This window comes from Lissotriton helveticus, chromosome 1_1, assembly GCF_964261635.1.
Source record: "Lissotriton helveticus chromosome 1_1, aLisHel1.1, whole genome shotgun sequence".
Lineage (NCBI taxonomy): Eukaryota > Metazoa > Chordata > Amphibia > Caudata > Salamandridae > Lissotriton > Lissotriton helveticus.
Window position 1 is genome coordinate 1,708,265,588 of NC_136057.1, and position 23,024 is coordinate 1,708,288,611.

The window sequence follows — 23,024 nt, forward strand, 5'->3', positions numbered from 1 at the left end:
CCTAAGACATAGTAAAGAAACATCAGAGCTGAACTGAGACTCTTGCTTGTTTACTGACCACCGAGTCACCTTGTGACAGAGTGAAAGAAGGGAAACAGGTCAATAGTTGCCTGGAACATTCAGGCACAATGGTTGGTATATATATTTTTTTACCTACACATACAGGTTTTCTTTCTTCAGGCAGCTTACCAGGTCTAGTCAATTTATTTTACTAGCGGGTACAGAGGAGAACAAATTAATGTTGCCACAAGGTGGACATACGAGCTGAGCAGGGGTCATCCGGCCATTCAGACTTAATAGTTTGAATAATTTGCAAAACAGCCTCAGGGGAGATGGAGTTAATTTTCACCAACTTAGAAATAAAGCTTTGAGGACATTAAGATAACACAGGTGAAGGTATTACAATCTGGGCCAAATAACTGAAAACATGAGAACTAGCAGATTATATTTTTTATCGGACATCTTACTTCAAGAATCAAATGACTCGAGAAGGCTTGATAAATGTTTTGAATATTGTCAACGAAAAAGACAGACAAGGTCATACAAAAATCTTGAGAAGCAGGGATTCATGCTTGGCTACAGTGAGGATTAGAACTTTTTTTATATTTTTTAAAATTATGTAGAGCATTGTTGCTTGAAATAATGCGATTTGAGCAACAGCTAGTATGAGTCAATTGAAACTGATCTCTAAAGGTTCTTTCTTATATTTTACCTTCTTTTCTTGTGAGCAACAATTTTTCTGCCAATTTCTTTCATGGTGTTTGGGTATTTAGCTGCCACTAGCTCCTGTGTGTACCAAAGTGTCGAGGTGGCCCTCCGATTTGTCATCACCGCCACAGCAGGATCAATAGTGTCCATAATGAGGTAATCCGCGAGTTGATTTTGAGCATCATCCAGTAGGACACGTTGATGACTCTTGCAAAGTCAAGCGTGGAGGTTGTAGTCTTAGCTATTTTGCAATTTCTTGTACAGCGCTGATGGAACGAGGAGGAATTGTTGCCATCTATCTTAGCTAAGATTAAAGTTGAGTGGTTGGAGCATGCCACCGGTGCAGTAATCACTTGATATCATATTGTCAGATGCCCACAATAAATCTAAAATGGGTCCAGTCACATTGGTAGCTTCAGTAGCTAATTGTTTGAGGCCAAGAGTACAAGTCTATAAAAGATCATATACTTTAGTGGAAAATGCAGTACCCATCCATACACTGAAAGCCTATAAAATAAGCAATTTAAAAGGATTTAGAACAAAAAGTGAAATAAATAGAGCAAGAGAATTAAATCAGGACCTGGAGGGCAGTACACCAGGACACTAAAGATAGTATCAAAGGGGGAGGGTGATAATGAAAATGCAAAAGTTTTTAACGAAGGAAAACCTCTGCTTCACTGGCCTTTGCTGTGAGATTTTCCTAATAAATGACTGCAATCTCTCCTCTCCTCACCCGGTCAGGATGTAAAATCTTGTGAACAGATACGGAAACAGGAGGCGATCTCTCCTTCAATCATGCCTCTGCCAAAAAAAGACATCAACTTATGTTCATCTAAAAAAGAAAATTGCAATCAAGTTTACATGCTTAGCAAGTGAACAAACATTCAGTACAATGACCTGCCTGCAACCAGATCTAAATATTCACACAGTCATTTTCTTAGATATGTCTAGCTACTTGGAAGGAGGTACATTTTTGTATAAGTTTAGCTAGAAAGGGAGACCAGAGAAAAAAAATGTAGGAAGTGTCGCTAGGTCATTCATAGTGGACAATCTAACTTACAGCCAGCCCTTCTTCCTTCCTCGCCAGTAGTTACGCTGGAAATCAATGCATAATCGCTAAGCATTGGGGTGTCACATGGATGAGGTGGAGATTCGGGGTCTTTAGTCCTTGTTAGAGCGGAGCTACCACACAAATCTGTTGCAACTGCGTGCAGCAAGTTTGTCCTAAAAGCGTTTTCTCCTAGTTGATCAGCTTCAAGTCAATTCAGGTGCTCACCAACAACATAACAGTAATGTGTAACCGCAAAAAGAGACGTGGTGGGGGCTTGCATGTGTGGAGGTGCTGAGGTTGTGGCGCTGGCTAGCAGTTAAAGCAATCTTGCTGTTGGCTAGTCATTAGTTCCCTCAATATCAGGAGGGACAAGTTCAGAAGAGGGGCTTTGCGCAGTTGAGAATGTGCTTGGTGGAACTTTTCATCATCTCTCAAAATGCCAGTGCCACGACTTCTGCAACCATCAATTTCCTTCTGTAGCATCTCTGGTAGACGCATTCTGCCTTCAGTGGGATTTCAGTCTTCTGCACGCATTTCCTCCACTACCTTTTATCCCCGTGCATTCTAAGGAAGGTGAAGCATGACTGAACACAAGCCACTCTAGTGTCCCCTGATTGGACCAGAAGGGTTTGGTATTCAGAACCTCTGGCCCGAGCATCTATCATTCCCTTCAGCTTCCTTTTCAAGGACCTGTAGTCACAGAAACAGGGCAGGGTGTTCCAACCAAATCTCCACAACTGACACCATCAAGCGTTGCCATTGAGGGGGACCAAATGAAAGGCTTTGACCTTCCGGATGATGTGCCAATGTCATTTTGGCTGCAAGTGGTCCTCCAACCAATTTCATACATTTTGGTCACTGAGGTTTACTTCGTCTCCTGGTGTGATTCAGCAGAGTTAAAAGTTATTTAGTGGCCTTTTATTTGACTAATCAGCCCTCATTTTTCATGTTACCTGTTGTGAGGGGTCATCTAAAAGGGGTGTCACATGTTTTCCCAAGCTCCCAGACCTTCCTGATGTGCGTGCCTTTTAATTTGCTTCATAGCTGTACTCTTCAGCTCATTACCTTGAAAACTTTATGCTTATTGAAATTACGTTGTGTGTCGCAATAGCGGAGTTTAGGTTGTTTTAGATCAACCATAATATACGACGACACATGTAGACAAGGTGTGTCTGAGGACGCCTCTGCCTCCTTCCTTCCGAAAGCGTTGTTGCTATTTCATGAGGGGTAGTCAAATACGCTTACCACATTGAATTCTCCTCAGCATCAAACAAAGGAGGAGAAGGGATTTCAAAACCTTAACCCTCAAAATACCCTTAATTTCTATGACGGGACTAAAGGCCATCATCTTCATAAGCTGTTCATCAAATTCACTGAAATGTAGAAAGGTCAGTAAATCATGAAGCAGACTGTCTTGCTGGATTGTCCACTGTATTAAGTTCTGCTCGGCCAAAAAGGATCCTAACAAGTGCCCCAGGACTCACTTTGCCACGGCTCTGTTTAGGGATGTTCCTGTTCTTAGACATCTGTCAGGCTACAATGTGGGGTTCTGTCCGCACTTTCACTAAGCACTACTGCACTGACTCTCTAGTCTGCAGAGAGGGATCTTTTGCTCAATCAGAGATGCCAGCTCACGAATGATCATGTAAAGGATCTGTTTCACCGGATATTAAAATCTTCCAGAAGAATGCTGTTGAAGGTGAGGAGTTTAATACGCTAATTTATGAAGGTGCAGCTGTTCTAAAGAGGATGATAGACGACAATAGGTCCCAATGTTCCTCTGTTTGTGAAAGTAAGATCAACTTGAGGAATTACAAAGGAGGAAAACGATGGGGCAGGAACGGGAGAACAGAACAAGTTTCTTACCTTTTGTGATGACTTTCTCATCGATACTCTAACCACTGATTATTCACCCTTTGAATCCTCTCTGGCACCAGACTAGAGCAGGAAAATATCCTTCAATATCTCCCATGCACCAGCATGTGTTACCTCGGGCTCCATGTCAACTCTGTACCACCTCCTCATAGAGACATATGCATCAACCTTGCACGTTGATGTCAGTTTAACTGCTGATAATTTCCACGCCCTCAAACGTGTATTTAACATCAAAATGATATGTTGACAATGTGGTAAATTGAACTTAGGATTTTATAACCTACATCGTCCACACTGCAAAACGAGGAGGGCGAGCAGTGACAAATCTACAGTTAGACTGAGCATCCAACAGAGAGAGCGTTAACTAAATCAGATATCTTGTTCTTCTGAGGGATACTTCATATTTTGAATCCATACCAAAGCACACATTGCCTGCAACTCACTGAAGTGATAGGCAGAACTGATGGCAATGATAAAAATCAACTGCAGGGTTAAAAGTCTCGGGTGCAACTGTGCATACGTTCAAACGGCCCAGGTGCGAAAAAGTTAAGAACCAAACTAACGTATAATAACAGAAGCAGAGGAAACCATATAAAGGCACTTTTGAGACTGCATCACAATGGGTGACTTGAATAAAGAGGGCTGAACAAGCAAACTAAAAAAGGCAGAAAGGACCATAAGTAACCGTTAGCTGTGTCCACAGCAAAGCCTTGCAGGGCAAGAGACAGCAGGATAAACTCCTCTGTTCTCACATGAGGTAACAAACTAAGGCCAGCAGCCAGAGAAGATGGATTTTGTGAATGGAAGAAGAGCAGCCAAAAAGCACATCCACCACCTCCGGCGGAAGGTCAACGCACTCATGCACCTTGTCCGAGAACTTGGACGGGTGTGAAGATGTCGAAGACTTCTTAAGACTTCTTCTTGCAGTGGCACTTAACCGAACGCTATGGAGTCTTCCTATGTCGGGTGGCGAGATGCTTGAGGAAACCCTTAATCAGCGCCTTCAGGACCCTGGCCCGGCAGTACTCACAGGTCTTGGAGTTGTGGTCTCGCTCCAAGCACCAAAGACAAACCAAGTGTGAGTCTGTCACAGACATCGGTCTGTGACAGGCATCACATAACTTGAAACCTAATGATTTCTTAGAGGACGTCCCTAGCATACTAGAAGAAATTCTCAAAAAGTAGAGAAAAAAGTAGTCAAATATTTATGGAGATTAGCGTTTCAGGGATGTGTGCTGGCTTGAGCGGAAAGATAAGAAGTTACATCTGCGCACGGGGGGGGGGAGCACCTATATATACACACCACACACGTCACTGCCGGCGTCGACGACACCACCTACCTGCGCACAGGGGTACTACTAGAAAATTTCCTGATCCAGTCTGACGCCTGGGGATTACTCTAAGGTGAGGGATCTGCAGCTAGAAGTCTGTATCAGATACCTCTTTACACATGACTGCAAGCCTCACCATAGTGTTGCTGACAAACTTTAAGCCCAGGGGCATGCAACCATGAACACCGTCACCTCTCACGAACTCCAGATGCAGCTCTTGAATGTTCATGGTGCCCTAAATCTCTTCAGGATAACTTGATGGTAGACTTGTGAAAAATATTTTTGGTGAATACTTCTAATCACAGATTCTTCAATATATTCCAAGGCACCAAACTGGATTTAGAGATTTTTTGAGCAATGCTAAATGCACACAAGTAGTGTGTAGCACAGTTACACAGTGACTTCATACTGCCCCGGAAGTGCCAGAGCACTTCCGCATATTAGCGTCATCCCTGCACACTGTCATCAGTTCCTTACCCTTGGACACGGATCTGGAGCTCTGCTCCCACCTTTGCCAGTTCTCTGATGACTCCAATAATACTTGAATTTGTATAGCGTGGCTAATCGCCCCTGAGGGTCTCTAGGCGGTGTCCATGGGCACAGTGAGATTAAGTGATGTGCTCACAATCGTAGAATGTTGATTTGTTGCAGAGAATCAAACCTCGTTCCCTAGCTCCAACGTCGGCACTTTTGCTGTTTCGCCACAACCTCTCCCTAATGTCACAGAATGTGTGCGTCAGGAAGAGATCTCCGCCAAATAAATTAGGATTCCAGCTGTGCTGCAACAGACCAATAAGATAAATGCCCATGGTGCTTGGGCCCTGGGCATGACTAAAAAGCGGCACCTTGATGCATCTAAAGACAATCAAAGAGCAGGAAGCAAAGCTTTACATCACCAAGCATATTAAAGGTTGCATTAGTAACAGAGGTCCCGCCAGAAGTCACGGGCTGTTCTTGCTCATGGCCACATGGAGGTTCAGGATGGAGTTCCATTTCCACTCAAAGTCTTCCCACAAGTAAAAATGAGTCATAAGAGCAAGAAGAAAACGTTACATACCCTTTACTAATGATCTTTCTGGTGGATACTCCATCTACTTTTAGTGTCCCCACCTTTTTAATATTTACTCCCCAGCAGCTAGACTGTTCAGAAACATCTGCAATAGCACTCTAGTGCCAGTAGAGGGCACATGCTCCTTTATGACAGGGCATGGGTCATGATGACGTGATTGGGGCCCTAAAGTGCCGGGACCAGCGCCCCAATGCTGATTTCAACTCTTTTTTTCCCTGTGACTTACAAGGCGTTACTGAGAATACGGACAGTCGAGCATTTGTACTACATAATGCTAATATGGCATTTTATTAGGAAAGCCAACAAGGTTATCCGGAACAAGGAGGGAGTGAGGGTCAGTGAGAAATCTGCAGGTAGATAGAGCACTCACTAGAAAGATAGCAAGAGATGATTTTAAAGAATCAATACTCCTCTCAGTACACCAGAAAACAAACTTGTTCCATCTCGCTTACTGAAGAAATTTCAACCAAGGGCGATATGCCGAAAAGAACATGTCCACTACTTCCAGTGTCAGCTAAAAAGGCACTCAGATTTCCCAACTCAATCTGAACGCAAGAAGGAGTAGGCTGTGAAGATTGGGGAGCAGAACTGGCCACCCCTGATTGGGACAACAGGTCCACTGAGTAGAAAACTAAGGGTCACAATCAACAGGTTCTAAAGGTCTGTACACCCCCCGCTTTGTGGATAGTCCAGGGCAATAGGAATGACTTGGGACAAGTCGTGATGAATCTTCCTCAGAACCAGAAGACTCAAAGTTATGGGAGAAAAGCGTAGTGGAGGGGCAACTTCAACTCCAACTGGAATGCATTTCACAAAGCTCCTTGTGACAGATGTTGGAGGGCTCCAAACTGCCAACAGTGGCTGCTGTCCTGAGTGGCAAAGAGGTTCAAATGACATGTGCCCCAATAGGTAAAGAGGTCTTGTGACTCCACTCATGGTCAGCAAGATGATCCCAGCTGAGATGGTCAGCCCTGGTGTTCAGCCAACCTACCATATTGATGGGCAACATCCACAGACCATGCTGGTATATCCAGGCCAGAATTTATGGATAGGAATTTGTTACCCCAGCTCAAACTCCTGAGAAGGGACGTGGCGCACTGGAGGACGCTGTCTATCTCCCTCATGGGGAGATTGGTCCTGTTCAAAATGATGACACTACCACGTATGATACATGTCCTCCAGAATACACCGTACAAGATTCCTGATGCATTCTTCAGAGAGTTAGACACGGACTTGCGAAAAGCTACTGTGGGATGGGGCGGGGCGAGAGTAGCATTGGTCAAACTCTAGTGAGGTGTATATGATGGCAGCCTGGCTCTACCAGACTTTAGGAAGTACTACTGGGCATCACAGCTGATGATTGGATCTTTGGGGATAGCAATGACCCGGCCTACCAAGTTGACCACCTAGTGATGGGCACTAGAGGCTGCTCAACCGCATTGTATCGTAGGCGGGCGGGGAAGCTTGTGCCCCCGCACACAAGGACGGTGTTAGAGGCAAGGAATGGGGCTAATATGTTCCTAAGGTGGGGCAATAAACTGACAGTACGTACCCCACTCGGGGATAGTGATATGTTAGAGGAGGTCAGCAAATTACAGGGTTTCAGTAAATGGAAGTTGTTGGATATAGCCCATCTAGGGGATGTGTGGAGCGGCTCCTACTGGACCCAATCCCGGGAAAGGCGGTAAGGAGATTGTTAATAACTCATCTGATCCCCTGGGGGCGCTGCGAAAAGCCTGGGAATCTGAAATTGGCTTATAAGAGAACGATGATTGGGTAGAGGCTATACAAAGTCCAAGAGAGGTGGCAGTCAGAGCGAGATTCAGGTTGGTACAGCTAAGAATCCTCCATAGGTTCTATTCTACAAGCACGCTCATGCACAAACTAGGACGCATCCACACAGATAATTGGATAAGGGAATGTGGCCTAAAAGGTACTTTTTTTCATATCATTTGGGAGTGCCCAATCATACACCACTATTGGGGCAAGATAATACGGGTGATGTCAGAGGTCCTAGGACAAGAGATTCCTGTGGATGCCAGATAGCACATATGTGTCACGGGGAACAGACATGGCCGAAATACCAGAAACTCTGGCTAATGGTGGCTAAGAAGAATATTGCCAGGGTGTGGGGGGTGCCCTCCTACCAAAGGTGGATCCATGGAAGTACGAGGTTTGAGAAATTGAAACTATATGCTCTGATGTCTATCATCCAGTCACTATAATATATATTCAATAAAAAGAGTTGTTAAAAAAAAAAAAAATAGCCGGAATATCCGGAGGAGTGGAAAGCTCTGAGTGAGATGGTATCCAGTACCACCCGATTAACAGGAGGCACTGAGAGGGCTCCAGGTAGGAACTGGGGCAACCGATTGAAAAGCCCAAGTCGAACAACAGGGAAGCTGTTGACAGGAAAGGATGAAACACCAGATCATGAGACTTGGCTGTGATCAGCTAATCGTCCCCAACCTTCTAAGGTAGATCATCACCTTCGTGAAGACTGGATTTTCTGGCATCAATCTAAAAGGAAGTACTGTGAAACGGTAATGGGTAGTATACATAACAAACTGCAAGTACTTCCATCGGGACAGCAGGATCGTAAAGTGAAATGAAACATCCTGCAAGTCTAAAGACATTTTCCAGTTTTCCAGCTCAAGCGTCAATAAAACCTGAGCCAGGGTCTGCATCTTGAACCCTCCTGACGGAAGAACCAATTCAGGACCTTGAGCTCGAGCATCAGCCGTAGACCACCGCCCTTCTAGGAAACTAATTAGTACAGACAGTAGCACCCCCTGTCCCAGTTCTTACTCTGAAACCAGCTCTACTGCTTTTTTCTGCAGCAGGACGTCCACTTTCTGATGCAGGATCCACAGGTGGACTTCTGGAACCTGAGGGGAGGGGGACAGGGAGGATAGCTGGGGGTAATGCTTGTGGCAGCCTAGAGAACACTTATTTTGTTTACTAGTTGTAGGACCCAACAACTTCAATCTGTTCCATATTAATGGGCTTCCAGACCTATAGAAATCGGTACAACCTTACTCCCACAGGCGTGGCATGATCCTGAGTTAGCAAACAACAAACTACTTCTGGTTCTCTGGTGGTGTTGGCGAAGGGAAGTTAGGGGAAGAAAAGTCTCTCCCTGTCAAAAAGCATGTCCAACAGACTGTTCTGACCATCGTAGGAGAACCCTGAGAACTGTACCGAAGCATGGTGTCTCAAAGTGACAGAAGTGCCCATTGATCTTGCCACGCTGACTGCAGAGTCTAAGCCAGCCTGCATTTTGCATAGAGGGACCCTGACCATCTCTTACTACTTCTGATAAGTCATCCTTCAGATTCTCCAGGAGATTCAGAAGCAACATTGCAGCCATGTCCAAGAGATCATGGGAATCTACCAGAGAGACAGGTGGCTTTAAGGGAGCAAAGGGCTACACTGCCTGCTGAAATTTACTTTTTCCTGTGGCTTCCAGGAGCTTGGACTCTTGATTAGGAGGCTACACAGGCAAAGCTCTAGGAGGAGGAAACCTGCACTGCTAAGCTCTCTGGTGAGGAATGTACGTTTAGGAGTGCTCAATCCCCCGGTGTTGGTCAGTACTGATGATCCATGCCCCTAATACCCACTAGGTATAACTATGTTTTAACCCAGGGCTTCTGCAAGAAGTTACGGACAACCTCGATGAATGGAAGAAAAGATTCAGCAGCAGACCATGCCACATGCAGGAAAGCTGAAAGGATATTGGCTCTTTGCACCATTACAGGCACTGGTAGGTCAAGGACCTCAATGCCTTTCTAATGACTTGAATGAACAGCTGACATTTCCTGGAGAAACTGTACTGGAACGGGGTCAATATCAATGTGCAGAGACGTGGCCAGCCCAATCATCTCTTTGAGAGCCAACACATCTGAAGGTGGCCAAGAATATCCATCGTCACCACCCTGGGAATGGATACCCGACTCAGAACCCGAACTGTACCCCTCCAGAAGGCAGAATGCATCTCTCCTGGGGTGATCGAATTTAACTGGTAACAGGGATTCAGGTGAAGATTGTGGCATCCCTGTTGATACAGAGGGGACCTTGACTGCTGTTGGTGGTGAAGGTGACGCTGATCTTAAAGCCAGTGGAGGTGTAAAGGATCCAAAAGATGGGACGGCAGTAGAATTAATACATATGGTGCATGAGCATCAGAATGAGGTCCGAAGGGGCACATGACTGCTCCCATTGTTCCTAAGGGCACTCTAGAGAGGCTTAATTTTGACCTTGGCGGAGGACAGAAGTGCCTTTTCTTCTTCTTGTGCTTCCTCCTGCCCTTGAAAGATCTGGTGGACTGGAACGACTTCTGGGGTGACCTAGACCTGGCGCTTGATAGTGACCATGCCCTGTAGCAGTCCCTAGGACTCTTTAGAGCAAGCCATAAAAAGCTTGGCCATATGATCCTTGATGGACTTCGGGTGTTTCTGCTGGCAGAAGTCACGCAACTACATGTCGTGCCTCGACCTGACCCGATGCACCAATGCCAGTTTTTGTGTGGATCCGTAATGGATATTTGGCTGTTGCACCAATGACAGGGCTTGAAACCAGATCTCTTTGGAGGTGATACGTCCTTATCTGAATCAACTGAAAAATCTTCAGAGAAAAAAACATTCTCCAGAATGAGAAAAAGAAGCTTTTTGCTATATTGTCTCAACAACATCATGATGACCACATGCCGAACGTTGTAATGGAGCTTGTAACCCCTACTATTGCTTGAGAGCAATTGTAGAAATTACAGGACCAGTATGTTGTCTGGGGAACAGTAAAAGAAAATAAATCTGCAGGTAGAACTATCAATCAGAAACCTAAGCGTTACTCATCCCCTTTCCGCTACTCAATGTAAGGTAAGAATTTGCAAGGGCATGACTTGAAAGGTCTGACGTCTTTTCGCCCGTCCTATATTTAGACACGCTGCACCAGAATTTCCCAGGCTACTGTCAATCCAACAACATAAAGCAGCCTTTATGGAGCTAATGCTTAAATTGAAATGCCAATTTTTGACCATGAATCGATGTCAGCCTGGCAAACGCCTTTGCCATGTGACAAAATAACTATGGCACAACCAGTGGCTATACAGCCAGACCATCAGAGTCCGCCTCCGTATGCGATGATAGAATTCATGTTCAGTCCTGACTGAGATGCGGTCCAGGACATACCTAATATATGTCACAACACAGATGAGGAAGTGGACAATTTTATACTTCTCATTACACTTTTGAAGGGCTATACTTTGACTTGCAAAATTTCAGTGGGACAACACATACCTCACCAGAGACAGAGCTGGGCTTGCTGCCTGGTCCAATGGAAGAAGGAGCCTCTTTGCTGTAGTAGTTGGACGAGCAACATAATTTCTAGACTTGCATCAGCCTAATCTTGACACCAAAGCCAATTTATTGACTGAAATTCGTCATCCAGGTCCAACATCATATGAGCCGCTGTTACCATTCAACGAGGCCTTTACAACACAGTCTCATGGTCGCTTGGCCTAAAAGCCATCCTCAGCTCCTCAATTCAGCCGACCTGTTGCTAGTTGGCACCAACTCAGTCCAAGGTGACCCTGACTTTTTGTTTTTTGAGATACCCAACACCTCAAAGCCTTCTAGAGAAGGCATTCAAGTGAAATCAATCTGAATGCTTTAAAACATATTGATGCCTTTGGCAATAAAGTGTTTCCCAGAGTTAGCCTGGCTTTATGCTCTTTCAATGTGCTGTGCCTTCTCCGCAGGTATATCCATGCCTTATGGGACATGGTCAGAACTATCTTAACAGCTGACCTCGGGTACTCACTTTCTGTAACGATTTAGGACTGACAAGACATAGCAAAATATGTGCCTCAGGCAAGCATAGACATCAACTGCATATGCCATATTATTGGCACCAGTGAAGTGCTAAGAAAGCCCACCTGGATGAAATTAGTCAGACTGTCAGGGAATGTATAAGAGTCCCTTATGGGCATACCTCTAAATGGATCTAGATCAAAGAGACAGTAAACTTGGCGGTTGAGCGATTTAAGGACAATCACTTTTCAAGAGATTGTTCTCAGCCAGATGGCTGAACCAGTAGTATGCACAATTTGGGAACTGCTCCAGATGCCTATCTTACAGGCAGCATCAACCTTTGCAGCCAATGCAACAGCAAACTAAACCTTTTTGGAGCAGAGGACATGGTGGCAGCTGAGGTCATTCACTACAGCAGGGACATAAAATATCTCAGAATGGACAACCCAGTGCAGTAACCGGCTAAGCGGACTATGATCATAAGAAATACAATTAGGGAGCAGCTGACGTGTAAGCTTGCTGAAAACCATAAATGCATGCTCCTCTCACACACTTCATCATCCATCACCCTGCTAAGCGGTTTGTCCCCAACACGGTAATCGCACCATGGTCACAACACAGAAACACTTCTCACATAGAGAAAAATCAGACAACAAACTTTCAACTATACACCCTACACGGTGCAGTAAACTACCCATGTAGGCAAGCGCTTCAGAGAACCACATATGGATAAGTGCTATATAAGTGTTGCAATACAATACAGTACATGACATAGCTGCCTGATTCTGAACTCTCCTCAATCTGCTTAGAACTTTATTCGAGACCGCTAGGTATACAACTTTGCAATAATCAAGGTTCACCATTACCAAGACCACAATTTCATCTACTTGGTGTTGGTATTTACAAAGCATGAAAAGCTGAAAAATGACTTCCCAATGGTGATGATCTGGTGAGAAAAGGAGATCTGCATCGAAAATAATAACATTGATTGATTATAAGACAATCCCAGTCTAACCTTTCATTGACCAGGAGGGAAGCAAGGTAGTCTCATTGAACATAAAGATGCATTTTGTTGCATTACATTGTTTCTGTATCACGCTAGGTACTCACCATCTTCTTCGCGGTCCCCCGCTGTCCTTTTCAAGCAGTTCTGCAGCCATAAGAGAGGTCCAGAGAAGCCTACATGAGAAAGAAGCAGTGACATTCAGTGTAATACACTAACTATTTTCGGGATTAAATGGCTCCTGTGTTTAACGTTCACTTTGAGGATGTTGGCACAAGAACAGTCGTAGTTTAAGGTAAGAACATTACCTCCCTAGAGGACACAGAAAGATACACACATTTTCTGAAATATTTTTCAGGAAAGGGCTGAAAAAGTAGCGAGGTAGCTCTATTGGTAGACTACAATTGATAGAAAAAACAGATGGAAAGAATTTTGTTGAAAAACAAAATTTAAGACTAGAAAGCAAAGTATATCCTGAGCTAAAAAACAAGAGACAATAAAGTTCTTCAAATGAGTCTGGAGAAAAAAGTGGTCTTCATGTTAGACATGAAAACCACTTTTTTCTCAAGACTCATTTGAAGAACTTTATTGTCTCTTGTATTTTAGCTCAGGATATACTTTGCTTTCTGTAACATATGTGGATTTGTAGTGACATTACCCATGTTTGGTTGTTGGTGGATGGCCATCACCTTATCCTTGGAGCTTAACAGATTGTGATTTTGACTTTATCATATCCCAGGGCAACTATCACTCAGCCATCCTTCATATATTGTCAAAATGTAAGACTATCTAGGGCCGGAGTTAATGTAAATATCAAGGGATAATATATTAAAACTACCATATAAAAAATGCAATCTTTTATTAAATATTACAGTATCATTACCACCATTCTGCCTAGCATTTATTGCATTTCCCCCAAATGCTCTATGCCTGGAGCTAAGAGTCGTAAATAAATTTGTCCCAGGATTAGGGTTGGTAAAAATTAACTGAAATTCAAAATTCATGCTTTCAAACAAAATAATGAGACATAAATAATGACATAATGAGTAATGTGAGGCATACAATTTCAAAAAAATAATATATATATTTCCATTAGCACATTTCTACCACAAGTATGTTTGGCTATTTGCGGTGATTAAAAACAATTACAACCAGTAGCTGTGGCCATGACATTAAAACCCCTCTATGCCCCATTTCGAGGAACACAATGCATTTCCTGATTTTAAGGCACCTTTTTGAGTGCGAACCTACTACTTGAAGGAAAAAAAAAACGAGATTGATATCACTGGGTTTGAAAAAGGCACAACCAAAAACTTGGGTTCCAAAAGAATTACAATAGGCATCGGGGTAAGGCATTAACCAAGGAGGATGACCACTTGAAGTACATAAAATGTTTGGTCTGATGGATGCAATGGTAAGTGAGGACCGAAGAGTTCTAGCACTAACAAAGCAATATGAAATTAGCGATTAGACATAACTGCCAAACATATTTAAGGGAAACCCATAAACTAAAATTATCAGCACTTGCAAGCCCATTGGTGGTTGAAGGAGTGGTTACCCAGTGAATATTAGTTGTAGCCACACTATCACTAGCAATCTGCAGTCCTTTAATCAGGTCCAGCTGGATGACATGTTATCACTAAGTGGCTGCTACAGACCATATAATCCTAGAAAGCCACAACAAGAGACAGAGGGGGCACAATAGCTATAAGGGCATTGAGAGGTGGTGCGTATGATAAGGGAAAAAAGGGGAAATAAATATCACTGCTTAAAATTCAATGCACCAAGCCTACCCCCATTATCCCAGCACTCTGACCTTGAAGATAATTGTCCCTATTCTCACTCCTCCCCCCAAATGCAGAATCTAACCTTCCTGATGCAGACTGTATAACAGCTTCTTGGTCTTCTGGTCCAGATCAACTCTAACGGTGCAAGCTGGCTTGGGAAGATTATCTTTCTTCCTCTCTCTCCGGCTCGCTTTGAGCCTTTCCTTTTCTTCCTCTTCTTCACTCTTGTCATCCTCTGGCAGTTCCTTCTCATCGTCGTCGTCATCTTCATTATCTTCGTCCAAACCATCCTCTCCATCCACACCCAGGCCTCGAAGAAAGTCTTCCTCACTCTGTAAAGATAAACCAGGATCAGGTTAAAAGGTAAGCACCAGACTGGCTTCTGAAGTATTCAGCAGGATTACGCAAGCTTGGAGCCATCTAAAATCTGATATTTCTGACGTGGTAATGATGCTGAATGTACCTCAACAAGAACAGGTAGGGAATTCCATTTCAAAATATTAATATGTATATTCATTAGATACATCAGAAGTAATAATCCTCATGAAGCAAGAGGACGCATCACTTGTTTGTCAATTACAGCCACAACAAGAGAGAACTACAGATGTCCCACATGGATGCGGTTTTTGTATGCCATTTACTAATTAACATGGGACCCAAATTACCAGAGGCTGAGATTAATTCAAGCTTTCTACCCATCACTTCTTTTGTATACCTCAGACACAGGGCACAAATGTATTGTTGTTACTAGTGTACAGATCTCAAATTTGGGACCTTTTTAGATGGTGAAAACAGACTACTCCACAGAACATGATGGTGAGAGGGCAGTGAGAAAAGTCTGTGGTTAGATTATCCACTTGAAAGAGCATTACCAAAAGTAAATAACTTGTTCTTCTGATGGATATGCCTAATCACACCTCACGTTTAGAACAGATACCAAAAGTGGAGGGTCTGGGGAGTGGACTCAGAGCAAAACAGTTCTGCAGGACCGAACAGGTGAAATGCCCTTCCAGTAGGAGTTGGCTGTCAAGGCAGTATCGCTCCACTAATATGCGCCCATGTTGCTTCATTGCAGATGTCAAGAACAGGCGCTCTATGTGCCAGTGCAGTTTTGTGAACCCAATAAAAAGCTGATCATCCAGCCGAAGGTTTTTGGTGTAGTCAATATAAAAAAATGCTCATGACTCTTTTGGAGTCTAGTTGATGGTGTTTCTCCTCCACTTTCTAGAGGTGAGGCAGGGCAAAGAACGTTGTTAGGGTGATAGATTGCACAATGTGAAAAGGTGTAATGACTTTAGGCAAAAAGGTTGCCCTGGTTGCCAACAACAGTTCTGGAAAAAAAGGCAGTGTAGTGTTGCTGGAGCTCGGTCGCCGAGCTGAAGTGATCACTATGAGGAAGATGATTTTGAGAGTCAGAAGGTGTACTTGTACAGGAGTTAAACAAGCTGTTGGCCTTTGAAAAACAACTACAAACAATTTTCTACCATTTAGTAAGAAGAAAAGACTGTGGAGGAGTTCACAGGTAACCTGTAGAAGATGCCTATAGAATCTCATAGCGATTGCTTTAGCCATCCGTCCAGGGCCAGTAAACATGCATTCTCTGCCTGCGATGATGGGCACTGCTACTGTCATGACACTACAAAATATTCTCAGGACTAAGAAGAGGAAAACAAAAAAAAGAGCTCTGAATTTAAAAGCTGCCCTACGACCATGAACCTGAGATATCTGTGACAACTGACTGGGATGTGAACAGCAAGTTACTCACCTTTGGTAACCCTCTTTCAGGAGAATACCCTAGCTAACCATATATTCCTCACCTTTAGAATATTCCCAGGCACCATACTGGATCCAGAAGGTTCTTCTGCAAGGCTCCTGAGCAGTGTGGTTCTGGGGTAACTCTCTACCACACACACACACACACAAAGAGGGCCAAGAGGAGGTTTAAGGATCAGGGTGGGCGCGCTCCCCACTCCAAGAATCAACTCACAAATGTTTGTGTAAAAATATTCAAATGTGATACACAAAACTCACACCAACTAAACAGGGGAAGGCATCCCTTTTAAGAACGACTCCCCTCACACACCATAGGTGTCATGCTTCATCATAGGGTGAGCCTAGTCCTAATGCGGGCTACAACCCCCTCTCTACGAGGGAGGAGCTCAAGGATGTTTTTCAATTTGAGCACATGGGTTGTACTGAAAACCCTATGTGAGCTTGGTGTGTGAATGAGTGAAAAGTGCAGTGCTAACGTGAGTTTGAGATAAAAATGCCCATGTGCTCAAATTGAAAAACATCCCTGAGCTCCTCCCTTGAAGAGAGGGGGTTGCCATGTCCATGGGTGTACCTCCGAAGACGGTAAGCTTTGTTAATGGGTCTGAAGGCAAAAGTGGGCAGGAAACATTCTTTTTCTAAAGGTATACATTCTGCTCAAATCTCTACGTGGAGGATTGGTTGCAAAGGAATTTGGCTTAGCCTTGCTTGTTGAGGCTTGAACAATCCAGCTCTCCAGTGTAGGATGCTTGGTGAGCAAGTTTGGGTCGCCAAAAGCCAGCCTATATTACCGAGCCACAGGTTGAACGACTGGTGGGCATGAACATGACCTGGACCATGTAGCCTGAAGGGCATCAGTAAACAGTTGTAAGGTCTCAGAGGAAGCTGACCCTGACTGAAGAATCTTAGTCAATACATTTGTTTTTATCTCGGTAGAGGGCACCTGCAACTCTAGTGCTTCACCTGCTCTCCTAACCACCAATGCGAATGAAGCACTTTATTTGGTTGGGAGCCCAAGTGGCCTGTCTAGCTTTGTTTCAGGAGATGTGTCTAGCACACTGGCATTTTGAAGGTCAACATACAATGAACTGTCAGTGTAATCAAGGGGGAGGAATGTATCCCCTTCCTCATCATCATGTGTTCTGAGGGATACAAGAGTGTTTCTTGCACTGGGTCTAAATGAACGCCAAAAAAGAAGCGTCGGCTTTCCCGACGAAACATGCGCTAATAGCACACCAGAGAACTCACACTGGTGAAAGACCGTATAAATGTACCGAATGTGAAAAGGCCTTCAAATTTAAGCCAAGCCTTCAGTACCATCAAGCTACTCACTCTAGGGAAAGTTCCTACACATGCAAGGAATGTGCCAAGATCTTCAAGGGGAAAAAATGGCTAGAGAAACATCTCAGAACACACAGTATTGAAATACCATTTAATATTGAATATGACCAGGCATTCTGATCTAAAGAAGAGTTAATGCTACTTTGGTTAATGCACTGTGGTACACAATGAATGTGTAACTGTTTGCTTTCGTTGGCAATAAAGGACGTCAACTGCAGAAAAGAAAAACTACAGAAGAATTAAATTCATACTGAAGTGTTTTGTAATAGCAGGTAACAAAATACTATGAATCTACTTTCCGTTCCTGTTCTAGCATATACCTTTGAATGGATATTGCACATACAGATAAATAAGCCAGTTAGATATAACACTAGTGCACAACCATCAGTACATTATTTTTTTTTAAAGATACATTTGTAGATTACGTATCTCAGGAGGAATCATGAGCCTTTTCAAAATTGACGACAGTAATAAGTCTGCTGGCTGCATCAAGAGACGAAATACAGAAGGTGCATATAAAAAATTTACTTATCGTGGTAAATCTGCACAGGTGTTCTTAATAAAAAGGCTTTAAATCCAAGGCAATTTGGCAACTGAAGCAACATAATCAAATATTAAAATGTTTTAAAAAATGGCGCTTCAGAAAACAAATTTCAACTGGAATGTTGGGGAGAGGGGTTGGCCTAACGGCTAAGGCGCTCGACCTCGGACCTGGGGATCTGGGTTAGAGTCTCGGTAACAACGCCAAAAACCCCCTGTGATTCTGGGCAAATCACTTAATCTCCCCGTGCCTAAAAAAAGAAATTGTGTCCTCATGTAACGTAACTGGTGCTATGTAAAGCGACCTAATAACTGATTCGGTTCGGTTCTAGTTCGCGCTATATAAAACTCCCCAAAAAAAAAGCGTGAATCGTCTGCTGGTACAGAGGTCAAGCAGAGGCACTAGACCTCAATCTTGTCAAATTCTCACCTCTTACACTTTTGTAAATTCATATCATGACATAGGAAAGGAGCAGGCTGATGGCGGTTCAGGGTCAGAGATTGGCATCTGGACTGGGGCATCGACTAGTGTCGGTGACTTTCAGTCTGTGTTGGCACTGAAGGAACTAGCATGGACCGTGGCATTGGAGTGGGTCGGCACATGCCCTGTAGGGGTGGATCCGCCAGCACATCTCCCATTTCGACACCCATGCAGCTCAATGGGATTCAAAAACACGCCAGGGGAAGCAGGACAGGCATAATTCATGCAGGTCTGTGGACGTCATAGGCTTCCTGGGGTCTCTGCAAGGTTTGTGGGGAGATCACACTGTGCTCAGTTTGATTTAAGTCGAAGACCAGTGAAGTTAAGAGCAGAGAGCTAGATCAGCATCAAACGAGGTGGAAAGAAAGGAATGCACAGGCTTCGAGCGTATATGCTACTGCGCTCTCACTTCCAGGGTGCTACTGAGTCAGCGCCGGGCAACACAGGGTCATGTAACAGCATGCAGGAGCTTTGCTTAAGAATTCTCCAGATCCCGTCTGGCATCTGGAAAAACTCTAAAGATGAGAGGTCTGTGGTTAGAAGTATCCATCAGAAAATTTGCATCATGCAGCTTGTGAGTCAGTGCCGCCATTTTGAATTCCTAACAAACCAAGTATTTGTTTGGTAAGTGAAGAATTAAGATCAAAGAAAGCTCTAGTTTCTTTTGAGAATTAAGATGTTCCTGAATAGAAGGATTTCCCACATTGGCTGTAAGGCACACATACCCGACTTCTCTTCCTCAACAAAGTGAAGCCCTAATCACAGTGGTGGCTGCTGCTAATAAAAAGTGGTGAGGCAGCATGGGGGGGACATTATTTAAAAACGAAGTACTTACCTACTGCTGCGTCCGCCGCCTCGGTGCTCCTCTGCTCCCAGAAGTTCATGGACCACACTGCACAGGCTCACAGAATCCACACCCAATATTACGCTTCTCTCATGCTGGTAATGCGATTACCCAGCATGAGAGAAGCACTGTGATTGGTGTGAGACGGCTGGTCTCACGCCCGCTCAGAGACAGGGAGCCTGTGCGTTTTCTCCACTCAGCCTTGCAATACAGCTCGGGTTGGAGAAATCTAAGCACGCATGTTGGTTTGACTTTCCCAAGACAGCCGGCCAGACTGACATGCTCACTTGAAGTGACCACCATACCTCCTCCATACTGCTGTCGTACAGGATGGACCTGCCCCACCCTAGACTCGGCTCAGTCAGTGAAAAATAAAATGATAATAGCATTGTTTTATTATAATTTAATTTTTCATCTGCAGGCTCTCAGCACTGGGGTGACACTCCTCTGCCATAATGGAGTACCCCCTTTGCTTAATTATTAAGATGTTTGTGTGGTGTTAGATGCATGGGGAGTGGCTTACTTTAGAATGGGAATAATTATATTATATTATCAGAAAGGAGTTTGCCTTTCTGCAGTTTACTGCTATCATATAGTCAAAATCTAAATGAAGGGCCCCCACATTGATTTCAGAGGGCTGATGGGAATATGTTAACTCTTGGATGAGGCCCAGTAACACCAAGCTCTTAAGAGGAGGTGGAACATAGAGGAGCTTCGGATCTTAAAGTGCCAGCCAATATGTCCTGGTAGCCTTCCCCTGAAGTGAAGAAATCTAATGTACTCTCTTCCATGCCTCCAAAATAGAATCCAAAATTATTCCAATGAGGGGAAGCAAAGCTCTGCTGCTTGTTCAGAAAGAGCTGGTATCGTATATGTAGATAAGGCTTCTATGGTGATATCGACTTTGAAGACAGAAGTTTCAAATTAAGGGCTATGGGAGCCCAGTCCACGGCCCCTGCAGAAGGAGGCATGCTCTTCGAAGTGGGCAAATAAAAGTTTTGAAAATGTTCACTCCTGTGAAAGATTTACTCTGCTCACATTGTGTAAGTATGCACGTCATATTGCGAATGTAAATGATATTTCCTAGTCTTTATGAAGCTCTGGGTCACAGAAACCTAGAGTGAAACTGGACCAAATAGAACCCTGAATGCATGGAAAGTCCCAGGAGTAGGCACCTTCTTAGATTTTTTTCAACACCACAGTATATTCCCACCTACAATAATTCTGTGACAAGATATGTACTTGGCATCAGAAAAGTCCAGGAGATAGACAGTGTCTGCACAGAGACAGGTGCTGATAAACAGCAATACTGTAAGCCACGCATAACACTATGAAATGCGTTACTTACCTGTAACTGCAGTTATCCAGTATTGGTGTCTTTCATAGATTCACATGCCTGAATCATTCCCCGTCGTCGAGACGGGAGTCTCCGGTACATAGGAAAGTAATGTCTTATAGACATACATAGAGAATAGTAGGCCTAAAGGCCTCACCTTAGTAACATATCCATGTCCTTTTGTAAAAAGGACCAAACTCTAGAGAAGAGCCAATCAGCTATCACCTCCCTCTAGAACCTTCCTGGCAGGAGCCTCAGTTCCTCAGATTTTCGTACGCACTAAGCTAAGTAGGCGTGACACAGAGAGTTAGGTGAGTCCTTCCAGGGGAGGCGGGAGGGTTGCATGTGAATCTATGAAAGACACCAATACTGGATAACTGCAGTTACAGGTAAGTAACGCATTTCTTATCCAGTATTATGGGTGTCTTTCATAGATTCACATGCCTGAATCAGAGTAGCAAGCAATGCAGAGTGCACATTTCTGATGGAACAGCATATACAAGTCCTTAGATAAGACGCATCATGCGAGCATGAACCATCATTAGACCTAGGATGGAGGGACGGAGGAAGGCTCACCTTACTGAAAAGATGGCGTAACACTGATTGTCTCACTGCTGCATCATTCATCAGCTCCATATCCAGGCAGTAGTGCCTAGTGAAGGTATGCGGCGACTTCCATGTTGCCGCCCTGCAAATGTCAATGACTGGCGCCCCTGCAAAGAGAGCTAAAGAAGTGGACATGGCTCTCGTGGAGTGCGGTCTCACTTTGGAATGCAATGGCTGTCCAGCTTGGTCATGACAGAAAGCAATGGCTGCAGAAATCCATCTGGAAATGCTCTGCTTAGCAAGCGGTAGACATTTTCTAGGTCTGCTGTAAGCTATGAATAGCTGGTTAGATTTCCTGAATGTTTTCGTTTTGTCAGTGTGAACTTCAAGCATCGCTTGAGATCCAAAGAAAGCAGCGATCTCTCAGCTGCCGTGCTTGGGTTCGGAAAGAAGGAACGCAGAACCACAGGTTCATTTAGGTGGAAGTCCAACGGGACTTTTGAGATAAACCTAGGATTGGTTCTCAGGATTACTCTGTTATTAAACTGTAGAAAAAGATCCTGGATTGAAAACGCCTGTAGCTCACTGACCCCCCTTGCAGATGTGAGCGTCAGGAGGAGTGCTGATTTCCACGAGGCATACTTTAGGTCAGCTCTGTGTACTGGTTTGAACGGATGTTTTATGAGCTGGTTAAGAACCACATTGAGATGCCAGGCAGGTGGCAACATCCTTACTGGCGGGAAAGATCTGTATAATCGTTTTAGAAATTGCTTAATCAATCCGCTTGACCAGAGCGATGGACTCGAAGTTCTTTATAACGAGATATTGCTGCTAAGTGTACTTTAATGGAGGAGTGGGCTAGGCCCGACTGTGCCAGATGTAATAGATAAGGTAATATTTGCTCCGGTGATGTGGAGAAAGGCCGAATCCCGTGATCTGCACACCAAACACAAAAGCGCTTCCATTTCAGGGAATACGTCTTGGTCGTGCTATCCGCCCTTGCTCTGGCAAGAATGTCTACAGTCTTGTGGAATATTCAGATTGTGGAACTCTCTGAACTCAGGAGCCAGGCGACTAACCTGAGAGACCTCAGATCCAGATGTTGAACTTTATTGTTGTTCATTGTAAGCAGAGATAGATACTGCCCAGGTGGACCGGCGGCTCCAGGGATAGACGGTGGAGCTCTGTGAACCAATGTTGCCTCGGCCAAGTTGGGGCTATTACAATTAGAGTACAAGGCTCCACCTAAATTTTCCTGAGGACTCTGGGAAGCATCGGGAATGGCGGAAAGGCACACGCAACGACGTTGCGCCATGCGATGGAAGATGCATTCCCTAGAGACCCTGACTGGGGATGCCAACTTGCGAAGTGTGGGCATTTGGTGTTCATTGTCGTCGCAAATAGATCGATTTGCGGCGTGCCCCATCTGGAGAAGATCTGGTCAATAATTTGTTGATCTAGCTCCCACTCGTGTGACGATGTTTTCTGCCTGCTCAACAAGTCGGAGAGCACATTGTCCGTGCCTGGGACATATT

General features: G+C 44.2%; 1 protein-coding gene across 3 annotated transcripts in view; it reads right to left on the reverse strand.

Annotated features, from left to right (window-relative positions):
* TIMELESS (timeless circadian regulator) overlaps positions 1-23,024 on the reverse strand; it is a 327,088-nt gene that overhangs the window by 25,882 nt on the left and 278,182 nt on the right. For all 3 annotated transcript variants that reach the window (XM_078689100.1, XM_078689101.1, XM_078689102.1), the window contains exons 23-24: positions 14,714-14,963; positions 12,952-13,020 (exon numbers count right to left, since the gene is read on the reverse strand). In XM_078689100.1, the coding sequence (XP_078545226.1) occupies positions 12,952-13,020; positions 14,714-14,963 (319 nt within the window). The remainder of the gene's footprint in view (positions 1-12,951; positions 13,021-14,713; positions 14,964-23,024) is intronic.